The 15,631-nt window shown below is 41.6% G+C and overlaps 2 protein-coding genes across 3 annotated transcripts in view; both read right to left on the bottom strand.

The window, feature by feature from the left end:
- The window catches only part of ASB11 (ankyrin repeat and SOCS box containing 11), a 30,763-nt gene extending 27,308 nt beyond the window's left edge, over positions 1–3,455 (bottom strand). Inside the window, exon 1 of the mRNA XM_027095717.1 lies at positions 3,237–3,455. Within this exon, the coding sequence (XP_026951518.1) occupies positions 3,237–3,345 (109 nt within the window). The 5' untranslated portion in view covers positions 3,346–3,455. The remainder of the gene's footprint in view (positions 1–3,236) is intronic.
- Positions 3,456–6,732: 3,277 nt separating this feature from the next.
- PIGA (phosphatidylinositol glycan anchor biosynthesis class A) lies at positions 6,733–14,941 on the bottom strand. 2 transcript variants are annotated; one of them, XM_027095721.1, is made up of 3 exons: positions 14,895–14,941; positions 12,180–12,959; positions 6,733–6,847 (listed from the first exon to the last, which is right to left on the bottom strand). In XM_027095721.1, exons 2-3 carry the CDS (start codon positions 12,895–12,897, stop codon positions 6,825–6,827), a joined length of 741 nt encoding a protein of 246 aa, XP_026951522.1. In that variant the 5' UTR covers positions 12,898–12,959; positions 14,895–14,941; the 3' UTR covers positions 6,733–6,824. The 2 variants fall into 2 exon arrangements, with proteins under 2 accessions (XP_026951522.1, XP_026951521.1); XM_027095720.1 differs by lacking the exon at positions 6,733–6,847 and having other exon boundaries at positions 12,031–12,959.
- Positions 14,942–15,631: the final 690 nt, after the last annotated feature.

Raw genomic sequence — 15,631 nt, 5'->3', positions numbered from 1 at the left:
AATCTGTAGAGAACTTTAATTTTCAGAATTTCAGATTTTAAAAATCCAGCCGTAGAATGATACAATTTAACATCTACCCAGATTCTTTTGCGAATGCAGAGAAGGATAAAGAGGCCTTTAAAAATCCTTCACGAAACTAAACACAGACCTAGGATACCCTGACTGAGCCAAAAATGTTTTGGTGGAAGATAAATCAGAACATATCAACGTAGGGGACTGCTTCCAACAAAGTGGGTTGGAGAAGCTGGGCATTGGGCTGCACCCCGCAGGCCTGCAAGCCCTATACTTGCCCAGCCTCAAGACCGAAGAGTCTACAGTCAGCGACAGAGATATCAGTGGTTTGACAGATGGGGGATCTTACACATTTGAAGCAAGGTCCTGGAGCGACACCCCACGGCGTGCGGCAGACAGCAGCTGGCAGGATGGCGGGACATGGCAGGAGTCTTCGCTACCCAGGGAAGGGGCAGATTTACCAGTTATAGGGGAATTGACGTCAGGTGGGCTCATCAGTTACCAGGGAAACCAGCAGAGGGGCACGCCCCTCACGGCTCCTTTGATAAGTTATCAGGTGAAGATGTTCTGATCTAAAGATTAGAATAATCACTAGCTCAGGTCGGGGCAGGAATGTAGCAAGGTCAGTCATGTGAGTGGGGTGTAGGTGAAGCAGGCACTGGTCCGGCAGGGGATGTACAGAGAGCATGAGAACAGCCATCTTGGGGGGCCTGATCATACACTGGGCTTCTGTAAATGAAGTCAAAATTCCAATTTCTCTTAAAATAGCTTGCAAGATATAATGCATAATTATGTAGCTCACATGCACAGTACTGTACAGACGTATTCATTTGTCTCACGCAGTGCACTGAAAAACTCTAATGCACTGAAAAACAAGAGTTTGGATTAGGAAACAAAGGCACAATTGAACTTGCTATTCCATGAGTAAAAGAGAGAATATTGTAGAAAGAAAAGATGACAGAGTAATTCATCAACTGAAGGATATTTCCTGTTTTTCTAACAGACTAAGCAAAACATCAAATTGCACTGAAAAAAAAAAACATGGGAGGTAGGGGCTGGGGGCAGTGTTGCTCAACTAGTAAATAATATTCTGTTCTTCAAACAAGACAAACTCAAGAAAAATGTCAAAATGTCATTTTGGTCTTTATTTTTGGACATGTAGCATGTTTCCATAAATCAGTTTTACATGTGCTACTTTTTGGAACATCCAAAGAAATACAATATATTTTTCATAAATTCCTCATCACTGCAAGTTCACTTTCAAATAAATGTAAGTAGCAGGGCAGAACAATATGTTTCCACATATTGACCAGTGCAACAATGACAGTTACAATTTAGGTATTCAGGAAGCCTGAAAATTAAGATTTACTAGAACAAGCAAATTTACTTCCATTTGCTAAAGGGGAAAAAAAAAGGAAAATATGCAAATTACATGTTTCATGCAAGAACTTTAAATCCTATTTATTTTCCATCTGAACTAAATGGCAATTTAATAGACAATTCTGAAAAAAAAGCTAAGAAACAAAAATAACATACAAGAAAAAACAGCAGTATGCCTTTAAAAATTGCTGAACAGAATAAATTAAACCAAATGTTACAGTTTCTTGCTTTATCATGAATATTGGCACTGTTTATTTCATATTTATATAAGTCAGTTTCTACGCATAAAAATCCCAGTAAGATTTAATGGTTTGGGTCAGTCTGTTTTTCTTTAACAAAAGAACCCCTAACTTCTAGATTTTAAAAACTGCACTCTTGCATTTGTGTTTTAGTACAAAACACAAATATATTTCTTATGTATCAGTGGCAACCAATTAGTAGGTATGTTAAGATACTTTTTCAAAAGAAGTTCTGTGAATGTTGTCATTAAAAAAAACAATCCTGTACAGAATCGCAATACTGCCAGCATCTAACTAGCGCGCCCCCAGTGCCTCATTCTTGTGACTTCACGGTCCTTAATCACAAAAACTTATTCTAAGGAGTTCAAAGAATTAATAAGACACACCATGTGGATAACTGGGGGTTTAAAAACCCATGGCTATGGGCCACAACGATTACAGTTAACAACATCCATCCACAAAGAGACTGTGTTCCTAAAATTTTCAGACTCGATTGGCTATAAACAAAACATTCTGGGGTCAAGACTTCTGCACACTGACAATACTTATCAGGCATCAGCTAGGCCACAAGTGAAGGGAAGTGACTTCTATCAAAGGGACAGGGTAGCAGCTGATTTTGAGATGGCACACCTCGTACACTGCGCTCGGAAAACAAGAAGGCATTGACAGGACTCAATTATGCACTGCGAGATGTGGAGGGTTTCTCTGCACTATCATCAACAGTGGTATCGGTCCCTAGTATTTAAAAAGCAAAAAGTATTTTCATACACACAAGCGAAGATGAAGGCTCGACCTAGGAGAATGCATCCAACAGGATTAAAGCAGAACTGAGAGTACGCCGGCGATTTTTTCCCGGCATTAAAAGCATGAGCATTTTCGGCATGGCGGATATCTTAGCACTTCATGTCAAACCTGACTATGACGAAGTGAGCCATCTGACTGATCAACAAAGAGCGAATGCACCCCCCCACCCCCCACCCCCGGTCCTTACCGCAGGAAGCATCTAGTTCAACGTTCTATGCCTGGTAGGTGCTTAAAACATGCTGGTCGCTGACAGCGCATTTTACTCAAGAAACCTGCTGATCATATGGAACACTTACTGAGCATACCCAATAAAAGTTTAAGAACACGACTTAAGTGTCTAATAAATGTAGTATGAACACAACTTAAAACAGTTCACAGAGTTGTTGTACTTCCCTAAAGAAAACTTGTAAACATCTGGTGAATGTCTAATTAATGGTAGAACATTTAAAATTGGCCAAAAAATGCCCAGAAAACGTTTGGCCCTTCAGCACCCAAAGCTCCCAAAATATAACGTTAAAACATCTCTGCTAGAGGGATTTCAGTAGTCTGAAAAATTGCATACCTGAGTGGCTTCAATGTTCTCTCCTAAATTTTAAATAAGTGCAAGGAGTTTCTACACTCAGGAATTGCATAAGTGTTTATCTTTCCTCAAAATAAAACACGGAATGATAAAGAGGTAGCATAACTTACTATTAACTTTAAAAAGAAAAAAAGCAAGGTTATTTTCAATAGTCTTAATAGAACTATTACAAGTGTTTCAAATCTCACAATCCAGGCTTTCTTCTACCTGGTTTTAGATACCTCGTTGTTCTCGTCCACCTTTTTCCTGTAAGGATACTGATGAGTCCAGGCACCCTTTGGCCCCGTGGCATCTACTGCAACATCGATGATAGAATCCGGAGTCACCCATCTCAGGAAAATGAGGAAGAAAAAGCTGAATACAGCCAACAAAGCAAAAATGCAGCCTGTCAAGGGGCCACACTGAGAGATGAGTCTGTCCAGTCGTTTGTCCATCGATAACACAGCTTCTCCTGCCACTTGGTCGTACACCTGGCGGGAGAGAGCCGAGAATGAGCACCGTGAGCCACAATAAACAACGACCTGCACAGACCAGGAGTGCTTTAGAGATGTCAACAGAAGGCGCGTACATTTCACTGTTGTTACAGAAATGATGTGACGAATGAAACTGATTACACTACGTATTGCCATTTGAGACAACACTTATGGAGTGCCTATTCTGGATGAAACACTGGGGTATGTATACCGTGTGGTACAAAGATGAATCTACCACGGCTCCTGTCCCCTAGGGGATCCCCATCAATATTTAACCAACTATGAGAATTCCAAAGTCCTGAGACGCTGGAGCGGCCTTGCGGGCCACCTGTCGAGGCCATATTTACTTCAGCAGTGACTCCCCAAGCAGGGAGGAAGGACTGGCCCTTTAAGATTCCTTGACTCCACTACCATCAGAGAGTTAACAATCTAGTGTGCTTCTGGGTACAGAGATGCTCCTCTTTCCACACCCAAGTGACGCCGTGTTGCTGAGCACAAACGGGGAGAATATACAGAGACATTTCACGGATTCCAAGTAAAAGGAGCAGAAAGAGATGGGGGAAATTTTGGTAGATAGTATAGGTCAAACAGTGGCAAACAAAATAAAGTTTATTGCTGAGCATTGGTAGTAGGTGGCTTGCTTTTTTAAAGTATTGCTAAGCACTAAACTCTGAAATATTAAAGAAAAAAACAAAGGTCCTTGAATATACTTATTTCAAACTCATAAAATGGGCCGGCATTCACGTTTTTTAACTGCATTTGGGCATTACCTGTGGTCACGCTCACGTTATCAGACCTGTAAACCATCTCCTTTTGAACTCAAGAAAGTTCTGACGTGCAGAGCAAGTTCTAAAGGTCAACGGCCTCTGAAAGGTACGGGCTGTTTTCATCTAGCTCCTCTACCCCGAGGACATTGGGAATACACTGTAGTCAGAATTATATCGAGCGGTATGCTGAGACTGGCGAATTATACATGAAAAAGTATGTTTCCAGCGTGAATGCTGATTTAATTTCTTGATCAATTTTTCTAAATAGCAGTTAAACTAAGGAGTTGAAAGGGATCGAACATCCTGTGTGGAACAGGTAGAATTAAAAGAGCAACTACAAACTCACCCGTGCGTCCACCTTTATTTCTAAGTCAGTTAATTCATGATCTCAAGTGACAAAATAACAATTTGCTACTAGGGAGAGAATGACAGGGAGGACAATCCATTAGGGACAAGGATTAACGTCTTTTTCGGAATGTGTACTGTAAACTGCCAGGCTGTAAAACTGAAAACAATACAGACGTCCTACTGTTACTTTAAGCCTAAATAAAAGAAAATTCGTGGTTTTTAAAAAAACTCTAATGCACTCCTTTAACACAAGCTGACAAACTGTCACCGTAGTTCTCTGCCCCAAACTTATTATGTACAACAGCGCAAACTTCTGAGATTTACACGACATTGATCAAGAAGGTAAAGGCACAATTACAGAGATGTGGTCCTCAATCAGGGTGGGTTTCACTGAAAAAACCTGCCTAACCAAATATCCCTGCCCACCATTCCCATATCCCCTCTGCTCCTAAAGGGTCACTTTAGAATCCAGCAGTGGGCACAGGAAGATGAACCGGACAGAGCCCGAAAAGGCTCCCGGGGCGATTCTGCCACGCGCTCCCAGCAGGTAATCAGTGCTGCACCCCGACTTCCAAAGGAAAACAAGGAAATGTACTTAATTCATACGGGTGGCGCGACTGCAAAACTTCTAGAAAGTGGCTATCTCAGAGCTATTTCAGTCAAAACTGTTTGTTAGTTGAAACTTCTCATGTTTCAATGCAAACTGTGTATGACGATTTTTAGAGATAAAAAGAGTTTTGTTGCATTTCCATTCAAATCGGGGCTCACCTTACGTAGGGGAATTTACAATTTAAACCAAGCAAGAAAGCCTTTCTGCTTACTCGGCTCCATCTTGCTCTCTACTTTGGGCTAGAAACTAGTTGCTCCACTGAACACAAGGAGAGTATGAAGCACTACCTTCTCCACGCTCCCAACTGTCTTTCTGGGTCACAATTTCTAAGAAGCACAGCGTTTCCATCCAGCTTGCTATGTGATAATAAGAGGCAGGAGGTAGACGAAGTCATGAGAGGTACTTAAGCAAAGGGCACAACTGAGTAGAATAAATGAAGTCCTGACCTCGAAATAAGGAAGCATTTCCTACAACTGTACTCTCCCACCTAAGGGCATTAACCTATTTCCTGCACCTGTCCTTTTACCAATTTTCTACTGCTGCTTTTTATTTGTGATCCTATTGCCAACATTTGTCACGTGCTTTTTGAATTCTAACTTACTATGTTCTCAATCAGCCCAAAGATGCAAAAATCCCTCTCCTGTAGAAAAATCACAGCAGCTAGCAAAAGTGACACGGGAGTTTTAGGAAGTAGCCTGGATTAACTATTTGTGACTTATAAGTTGCCACAATCGGGCTAAGCAAAACCGTATATTTTCTAATAGACTTACATGCTTTAGAATTATAAAGAGCCTCAAGAAAATGTCTAAGAGTAGATCTTAATATTAGTTTTGCCTCTAATTGTTGTGACTTCTAGAAAATTTTGTAACTCCTGCATGCCCAGTTTAATGAAAGGTCTAGATACTGCATTACTGCTATTTTCAGATGTCAAATGCAATGATTTGACTAGAAACTTAGCCTAACATATACCAGAAGTAATACAGAATTCACTTCTTTTCACTTGGAAGAGACTTCATAAACTTAAGCAATAGAGCAGAAATGGTAAACCTATATAAAAGCAGCAAGTGTGTATGTGAAACATCAAGTAAGAATTCAAGACACAATCTTCAAATACCCTTCTCTTAGCATGTGACATACTTTTTCAGTTCTCTCCGCAACATTCCTCCAGGTGTAGAAAGTCTTTACGATGTTGTGGATATTTTCTGGAGGCGGCAATGCTCCTGACTTCAGTTGGGAAACAGCTTTTTCCAATCCCTCACACAAAGATTTTACAGAAGGCTCACATAAAATGATAAGATTTTCTGGAAGTACTTCAGGAATTCCACCAACCCTGGTACTTACAACCTTAAAAAGGAAAAAAGAACATGTGATCCTCCATAATTCATCTCTCAGGAAAATAAACAATACCAATTTAAAAAAATATTACAGACTGCATCTGATTATTTTTCAAAATACAAATACAGAGACCCCAACAGTGTAATAAGCCCTCAAAGCTTTTTACCTGTAAACCACAACTGGCTGCTTCCACAATTGCCATGCAGAATGCTTCAGTAAGGGAAGTATTAAGAAAGATATGTCCTTGAACTAAGACATTTCTGACATCTTTGTGTTCTAAGGCTCCCAAGAGACGCACTCTGATTTTTGAAACGAGAGAAAAAAGAGGGGAGTAAAAATCATGCTACAAAAGAAATACCATTTATAAGCCACGTGTGCTACTCATCTTATACTTAGAATCTTACTGCTTCTAATGTTTTCCATCTCAAAAGATTAATATCACCCAACTCTGATCTAAAAGGAAGTCACATAAAGCTGTTTGGTTAAAGCTTGTGCAGCTAACATATTTCTAACTTTTGTCACACAGATCAAATTTCATCTTCTCCAAAATCAGTCTGCATTCAATGAAAATGTTAATACACTTTGATGAGTAAATGTTAAAGTGTCGTTTCTAAACAGGAAAATGTTCCTTTTAAATTGATGCTTCACATGCACACAGCTCACATGTTAACTAAGTTACCGAGGAAGAGAAATGTTCGAATCTGTACATGCAGAGCAATTTACATGATTTGGGCCGTGCTATTTAAATCACAACTCAGTATGGCTGGAGAATCTGCAAACATTTCCAGTCAAATAGCTGTTTTTTTGTGCATTCTCGGGTGCCCCAACCAGGGCCCCCTAAAGTCAGATAATGTTGGGCTAACAGAAAAAATAAAATTATGAATTCCTTAACTAGGGTTCCCCATTTTATATAATTTTTCTTAAATAGGCCTTGCATTACATTTTTATGTCAAGTACATGTAGGAGAAGCAGCCCACTTAATGCAGGCATGTAGCCAAAACCAATTTTAGGTAACTGATATTTTCTCACCCAAGACAATATGGAATCCATCAATACCTGTCATGGAGCTGGTATCTTTCCCGTACTTCTTCCAAAATGACTCTCTTTGGTCCCTCTCCTCCAATTATGAAATTTAAATTGGGATATTTCTGACAGAGTTCAGGTATTATACCACTAAGCAAATCGGTCCCTGAAAACATCAAGTTGAATGTTTGAGTTATCAATAATTAACCTTAAAAAAAATTTTATCAGAACTTCTGAGAATCCACTCACTTTGAAAAGTAATATTAGCTATGCCTCCCTTACTTAAGGAGAGAAACAAATTCTCTCAAACCTTTCCTGGAATGGTGGAATCGTTCAAACTGCCAGGGGTCCCCCAAGAGTTCTTGAGGATATATACACTGACACCCATGGGTACCTTCCACACACCCAGTTCGTGGACTATTCTGTTCCGTTTCAACATTGTGTTGTAGGTTATTCACCTGTGTTTACACACCTACTGCTAAAAAATGGCATTTGAGGTAGCTTACATTTCAGTTAAAACTTTCTGCAGAGCAGGAGAGCTGACTGGAGATCTGGGTCTTGACCCAGCCTTTTTATGAGCAAACTCTGATAATGGGACTTTCCTGATAAGAGAAAATGAACAGACCGACGTACCTGAAGTCCAAGGTCTCTTTCACCTACAAAATTCTACCAGCGTTATGATTCTACTTCCTACTATAGGAAAGGGCTAAGGAGCAAAATATGACTGCTGCCTCCATTGTGTTGAGAATGCAGTTTGTACAGAGGACTTTGCAGCGAACACTAGGGTATTAGCAAAATTTGTAAGAGTCCATCCAAATCTGCTACAGCCCACTTCCCCCGAATGACAGTGAATGAAGGTGGCAGGACTTCCACTGCCAGATCATTACAGTCTGCAGAACAAAAGGGTGCATCTTGGTCCTTTTTTTTCTTTTTAATGAAACTTTCTTATGTTTATACAACCTTAGGTAATATAAAGCAGCAAAATAAATCATGCCCTACTAGTCTGAAAGTAGCAATCCAAAGTGACAGCAGTGTTGATGTTTAAGAATTTAGCTCATTAACAAGTACAAATCATACACATTCAAAAGTAAATGTAAAATAAGCCAGTTAAAGAAATGCATACACATACATACACAAGAACTGCACTTCTATCAATCTTCCCAAATACAGGCAGATCAATTATTAAAAAGATGGTAGGAGAAATAATATATATAGGGTCATTTTTATTAAATAATTCCAAGTAGGATTTATTACGTAAACTCTGCTAGTATTTTCAAAATATGACTGCATTAGCAAACATAAATTCACACGTGGCTTTTTTTGTTATTGTTTTTGCGGTACGCGGGCCTCTCACTGTTGTGGCCTCTCCCGTTGCTGAGCACAGGCTCCAGACGCGCAGGCTCAGCAGCCATGGGCTCACGGGCCTAGCCGCTCCGAGGCATGTGGGATCTTCCCGGACCGGGGCACGAACCCACGTCCCCTGCACCGGCAGGCGAATTCTCAAACACTGCACCACCAGGGAAGCCCCACATGTGGCTTTTCTGAATTATGAAAGCTTCTCATTAAAATCTTACCTATCTTTGTTTCAAGTTTATTACCAAGTCCATCAACTGGATTTTTAGATAAACCAGAAGGTGTCTTAATGACTTTTAACAAGTTACCTCGTATAATTGTTTCCTTCCCCTCCCTCCTTGCCCTCTCTCCCTTCTAATACAAAGGTTAAGAATCCATTCTTTAAATGAAAAAAGCCCAAAACCCCACATCTAGAGCAATAATCATAATTAGTAACAATAGCTACAATTACTGAGGGCTTACTATACCAGGCGGTGGGCTTTAAATGCATTGTTGTTTAATTCTGACAAGTACTTTAAAAGAAACGGAAACGATTAATATTATCAACGATCTATATTATTATTCTAAGAATAAAGGTTTTTTCCCCATAATAAGAAATGTTCTCGTGCCTCTAGCAAGCGTCCAACACAATGAAACATACCAAAGGACTTTCAATTGCCATATTCTCACAAAATGGACAAGAAAAGCTCTGATCTGAAGTGCTTCTAAAGCACAGTCTAATAGAATCTTCTGAATCTATACCTAGGATAATGGTGGCTGGGCTGAGGGTGGAGGGAACAGGAGACCTTAACTGCAGAAGAGCTCAACTCAGGCTTGTCATCTCTGTTACTTACTGTGTAACCTGGGTGAGTTACTTACCCCCTCTGAGACTCAGTTTCTTTGTCTGTTACATGCAGATAACATCTACCCTACAGTTGCTGGGAGGGTCAAGTTAGGTACTGTATCATGTACAGGCTTTATCAACTGCAGAATATAAATGTAAGTCATCATTAGCACTAGAGCAGAAGTGGGGCATGTCTGCACATGCACGTGAGCACTGCTAAACCCTGCCTGAGAGCAAAACAGGCTCAATGGAAGAGGGAAGAGGCCAGGGATCCTGGGTAATAGGACTTCTGATTTATTCTCTCTTACTTAATATGTTCCAGTGGCCTTTGATATCTGGTCCAAATGAACACCTCCTAAAGAAATTAATTCATTAATAATTAATGGACCATTAATACAACTACTCACGTTTGAACTACAGATGTGGCCATTCCTTCTCAGAATGTTACTTTTTGCACAGTGCCTGACATACGGAAAGGGTTTGATAAATATTTGTTAAATGACTGAACTGAGAACGGGAAAGGCTGTACCTTCACTCTTTGGTGGTTAGCTCAGCTGGTTAAAATACCATAGTTAGTGCAGTAAAGGTAAAGGTTCAATCTTTGAACAGGTAAGTTAATTTTGCTCTGATCCTTGACCATGCACGCATCATATGCTTTCTCAGCTAGCTATCTCACAAAGGTATATTATTTGGTGAAAAAACAAAATAGGCACATTTCTTAAGTTACAACAAACACATTACCAATATCCCAAGAGGGCTTCAGAACACAGAATGCTGCTCCATTCACATCTTCTTCAAGTAAGGAATGGAAGCATTTCATTGCCTTCACCCCCAAAAACGCAGTTCAGTAGAAGTTTTCTCACCAACCTCCGCTTAGTGGATCACTGCATGGACCAAGGCTCTCCATTCCAAAGGTAAAACATCGTGGCCAAGGCCCACATCTGGATTTTAGGCCACTCCCTAGTACACTGGGACACTTCTGATCCCACCGCTGAGCTTCATGCTTACCAAGAATCAGCTGCATTTGTCCACAAATCTGTCTGATGCCTATTTTGTTATATTTGTTACAGTATTTAAATAGCACAAAAATGGACAAAATGAGTTTCTGTGGAACTAAGCTGAACGGTTTGAAAAATTCAATAAAGACACAGTAAAAAAAAAACCTTGTCAGATTAGGGGATATCCTGAACCACTGTATAAGGTCAAAAACAAATGAAAAATCCAGAAGTACATGACTTCATGTGCCTTTAGGTTCTCACCACATTTAAGAGACCCAAACTGGCAACTGTAAGTTATACTTTTTAAAGGTGACTGTGCAAGAAGGAAGATGCAGCTCAAATCAGTGGACCAGTACTCTTAAGCCTGCAGGCCTAAACCAAATTATTGGTGATTCAGTGCATGGTAATAATATTTTGAGTAAATTAAAATATTTTAAAGGGGGGCGTTTACATATTATCTTTTTAACAATTCCCCACTTTTAGTGACAATTTTGATTGCTGGACAGGTTTTCAAATACCATCCAGAAAACCATTTATGTTTTGAATAACTGGACTGCTTCAGACTTTTAGTCAGCAAGGCTCTACAAATTCTACTGTGGCATCCATAAAGTGCTGCAGAGGCACTAAAACAATCCTCCTTGTGCACAGCAGACACATACCGAGTACAAATTGGGCTAAGTACTGTACAGGAACCATCACTGAACCTCACAAGATTACCAATGTTGCCCAAATCACACAATAGAAAAAAATTGAGACTCGGAGATGTCAAGTAGCTTGTCTTTGATCACACAGGAGGATGGAGCCAGGATCAGACTCTGGGCTATCTGACCCCCCTTTAGCACTTACGTGCCAATTCATTAGTAACGTCTTATCTACGATTAAAGGAAATAAGCAAGCTACAAAACAGTAACGTGCAGAACAAGCTCACTGACTTTGAGTGTATGCATAAAAACGACAGGAAAGCTATAAATCAAACGTTCATTAGGGTCATCCCTGAATAATACAGTTACAGCTGATTTTAGTTTTCACCCTTGCGATTTTCTTAGTTTTCAAAATATCTGCAATGAAAAGAAAGGGTTATGTGATGGTCTGGGCCCTGTACTTGCTACTGCATGTGTACAGAAATTTTTAAAAGACCTGACCTATTAAACAACATCAGGTTATTGTTTTTCCTTTTAAATAACTATGAAAACATCGGGGGGGGGGGGGGGGGAGGGCTGGGGCTGCGGATAGCATTTACCACTGTTCCAGAAATTTCTCCTTTAAGATGTATAAAACATTATTAGACCCTTCTTTGCTGTATTTAACGCAGAAGTTGTTATGAAACCATAAAACAAAACAAAAAGCCCAACAGTCATTATAACACAAATATTCAACAGCTTTCTACAAGGAAAGAAAGGCTGTGCAGTGCATTTGTAGCTATCATTTCATTACCTTTTCTGTAAACAAGTCTGCTGACAACAACAACAGTTATTACACTATCATGCCTCCTAAATGGGTCTGGAGTGAAGTCAGTAGGATCTACAGCATTAGGAATGACGGACACTATTTCAGGATTCAGTGCTGCTCTTAGCACAGTGTTTTCCTTACTAGTGTAAGAGACACAAATTATGTGGTTTGTGTCACAAAGAGACACAGTTAGAAGCTTGTTTGTAAGCACCGAGCTGACATCAGCAAATCCAAAAAGGGAATGGTCCGTGAAGACTGTCTGGAGGCCCATTGTCTTGGCGTGGAAGAGGGCATCATGGGCCATGGCAGAAAAGGAACTATGTGAATGGATTATCGTGACTCTCTCCCGAACAAATATGTACCTGAGCAATGGCAGACTGTGAAAGAGGGTCGTGGCTGTAGATTGGTTGTACATGACTTTCAGAGGCAAGTAATAGACTTTGAGGCCATTAGTGAGGTAACGGATGCCTTTGCGATTTCCATAAGCATGGGTGACAATTATGACCTTGTGCCCTCTTTCAATCAGGCACTGAGAGAGCTGGTAAATGTGGCCTTCCACGCCTCCCATATTTGGGTAGAAAAAGTCCGACACCATGCATATATTATGGGTACAGGTTCTACACGTGGAAAGACGTCCAGGGCTGACATGGGAGAGTGAAGCTGAGGGACGCTGGCCGTGCCCACCTCCTCCTCTACAGGCCATGCTGAGATGGTTTAGGCATTAGTCCTTAGAGCAACCCAGTTAAGATATGTGTCCTCTAGTACCTGAAAGAGAGAGTAAACAAGGATCTAAGCTCAGAGACAAAATACATTCCACACTCCAAATCCAGACATAAATATTCTTTTAATGTTAATCTGTTAGCTTTTCCCCTAGAAATAAAACAAAGCGTATGATGAATTCATGCATTTGACAGCATTTACTTGCTTAGTACTTACTGTGTGTCATACAACAAAACTAGACTCTGCATGTCCTTATATCTTAATTTTGCTCTAAAAATACTGTTACACATAATCTTAAACAATGTTTGTTACACCAAAGTATAGAATACTTTGCCAGGTTAACAAACCAGTTCATTCACATAATAAAACATATGGATCTTGACAGAAAAGGTTTGCTAACCCCACTTTAGAGCTTAGCCATTGACTCAATGAATCTCATCAAGTTCGCTAGCATTAAGTCTGTGGTTTACACTAAAATATACCTGGAGTTAGAACTGTCTTTTGAGAGCAGCTTTTTAAAGTGTCACCTGTAGCACATGCCACACACCTTATTTTCTCCTTCCCTGTTCAACAATGGTGATAATCAAACCATTCCCCTCATTTTCTTAAACTTTCAGTTATGTATATCTTCCCTCCATGAGTATCCCTCCCTTCAGTTTGGAATCGAAAGATAAAAACTAAACTAGAGACGGGCTGGATCTGGGGCCATTTTATACCTCTAAAGTAGGAAATGTTCAGCTCAGGGGTCCCCGAGATCATCAGCGCAAAAATCATCAACTCAATATTCAGTATGATTACAGATTCTTAGACATTTAAAGCTAAAGAGAATCTTGGAAAGTGAGTGAAACTCCTTCTCAGCTTTACAAATGAGATTTCCATGCCTCCAGAAACTCAACTATACAATGGGAAGCCATCCTAAAGGTCTGAGTTTCTGATGTCACCGCAAACTCAGAAAATGCAAAGTAACAGCTTGTGCAAAGTCTATTCTCTCCAACAAAGTCATGTTTATTTTAAATATTGTCTCAGAAATACTCAATGACTGTTTGTTGAGCTGAATTTGCTAACTACAATTCAATATTACCAAATCATAAGATTCTTCAAGTCTGTACTTTTAAGTGGCTTCACGAACATTTTCTTACTGTGGTTTGTCACCTAAACCCGAATTGCCAGTTCCATTCAATTTTAAAAGATGAATGGTAACGAAAACTGTGAGTAAAGCACCAAATGAAATCATTTAAAGTTCTGTCATTAGCCTGCAATGTTCTGTGAGAAATGTGCCTATCACGGTTATCACGCCTAACACTTTCATAAGGGCACAATCACAGAATCTTAAAATTTTAAAGTTGAAGAAAGGCTTGGAGATCTAGTGAATACCTCTCTCATTTTACGAATGAGAAACCAGACAAGTTGAGCGATCGGTCCAAGGTCCCCACCCAGCCACTTGAGCGGCAAATGCGAGACGGCCGTAAAGTCCACGGTCAACAAGTTCCTAGACAGTTATTATCAGCAGAGACTCCAGAGAAGCCTTAGGGTGACCCGGCGGGGGCTTGGGGTCAAAAGGACGGTGCTTCCACCCACCCGCCGAGCGCCGTTCCAGCTTCACTCGCTGAGGGGTCGCTGGGGAGCGCCAGGGCCAAGGAAGGGATGACCCCGCTCAGTCAGCGACCCCGGCGCAGTCAGGCGGGGTCTCGCCAGGCCCAAAGGGAGGAAAACGGCCAAAGAGCGAGCAGGAGGTCGAGGCCGGGAGTCCCAGAGCCGTTCGCCCCGCCCGCCTTAGCCGACGCGGAACCGGCTACAGCTCGGCGGCCCCAGCGCTCCCTCAGCCCCACTCGACTCCGGAGACCCTCGACCCCGACCTCCGACCCTCAAGCCGACTCGGCTTCGCCCCCTGCATCATCGGCCACGCTCCCCTGAGGGCAGCTCAGTCCCATCTGGAAGCGGCAAGGAGTACCGGCGCGGGAAGCTCAGACACGCACTTACCAGCGAGTCCCATGGCCGCCAGTGTCCGGACCTCCCGCGGCTGCAGCCGGAGTCCCGCCCCGCTGCCCCGAAGCACCAATCAGGGGCGTCCGCGCCCGAGCGCCGCGCCCCCGGAACAGCCAATCACAAAGAGGCGCTGGGGTCACATGCAGGAGTGACGCTCAGTCCCCACCCTTCAGCGCGGGGTGTAACGTCAGCGGGCGCCTGCACAGTTGCCACTATGTTCCGGAAGACTTGTTTTCTCTGTATTGAAAGCACTAATCCTCGGTTTAACCTTTTATATGAATTCTGAATATTGAGATTCTCTAAAAATCGGCCTTGGGCTCTTGTTACACAAGCAGCCCACCGGGACCCTTCGACGGGGTAAAACCAGTACTCCCAGCGTGCCTCGCAGCAACTCTTTGGCGCTCCTGGGAGTTGTAGTCCCGTGGCCTTCGGAGGCGAATCCGAACTTAGAAAACTCACTCCCAGGATGCACCGCACTTCTAAACGCGGGTCTTGCGGACCGTCGGGTGGGTTCGCGCCTTGGTTGTCTAGGTACAGCGTCCCTTTTCTGGAAGCTTGTTCTCTGGCTTCCAATTGGAGAGACTTTTGGCTGGGAAGGCTACAGAAAGCTGGGGTCATGGTGGGGTTTTGTTTGTTATTATCTGTGCCACAGCAGACCTGCCAGTTTCTTACCATTCTGGTAGGATTGCTTGATGTAGTAAATACAATACACAAAAAGTCAAGTCAAAGTT

The sequence above is a fragment of the Aethalodelphis obliquidens genome, unplaced genomic scaffold (assembly GCF_003676395.1).
Source record: "Aethalodelphis obliquidens isolate GAN/ISIS:26980383/991018 unplaced genomic scaffold, ASM367639v1 scaffold94, whole genome shotgun sequence".
Lineage (NCBI taxonomy): Eukaryota > Metazoa > Chordata > Mammalia > Artiodactyla > Delphinidae > Aethalodelphis > Aethalodelphis obliquidens.
The sequence above is the reverse complement of the archived record's forward strand: the minus strand, read 5'-3'. Positions and strand labels throughout refer to the sequence as shown.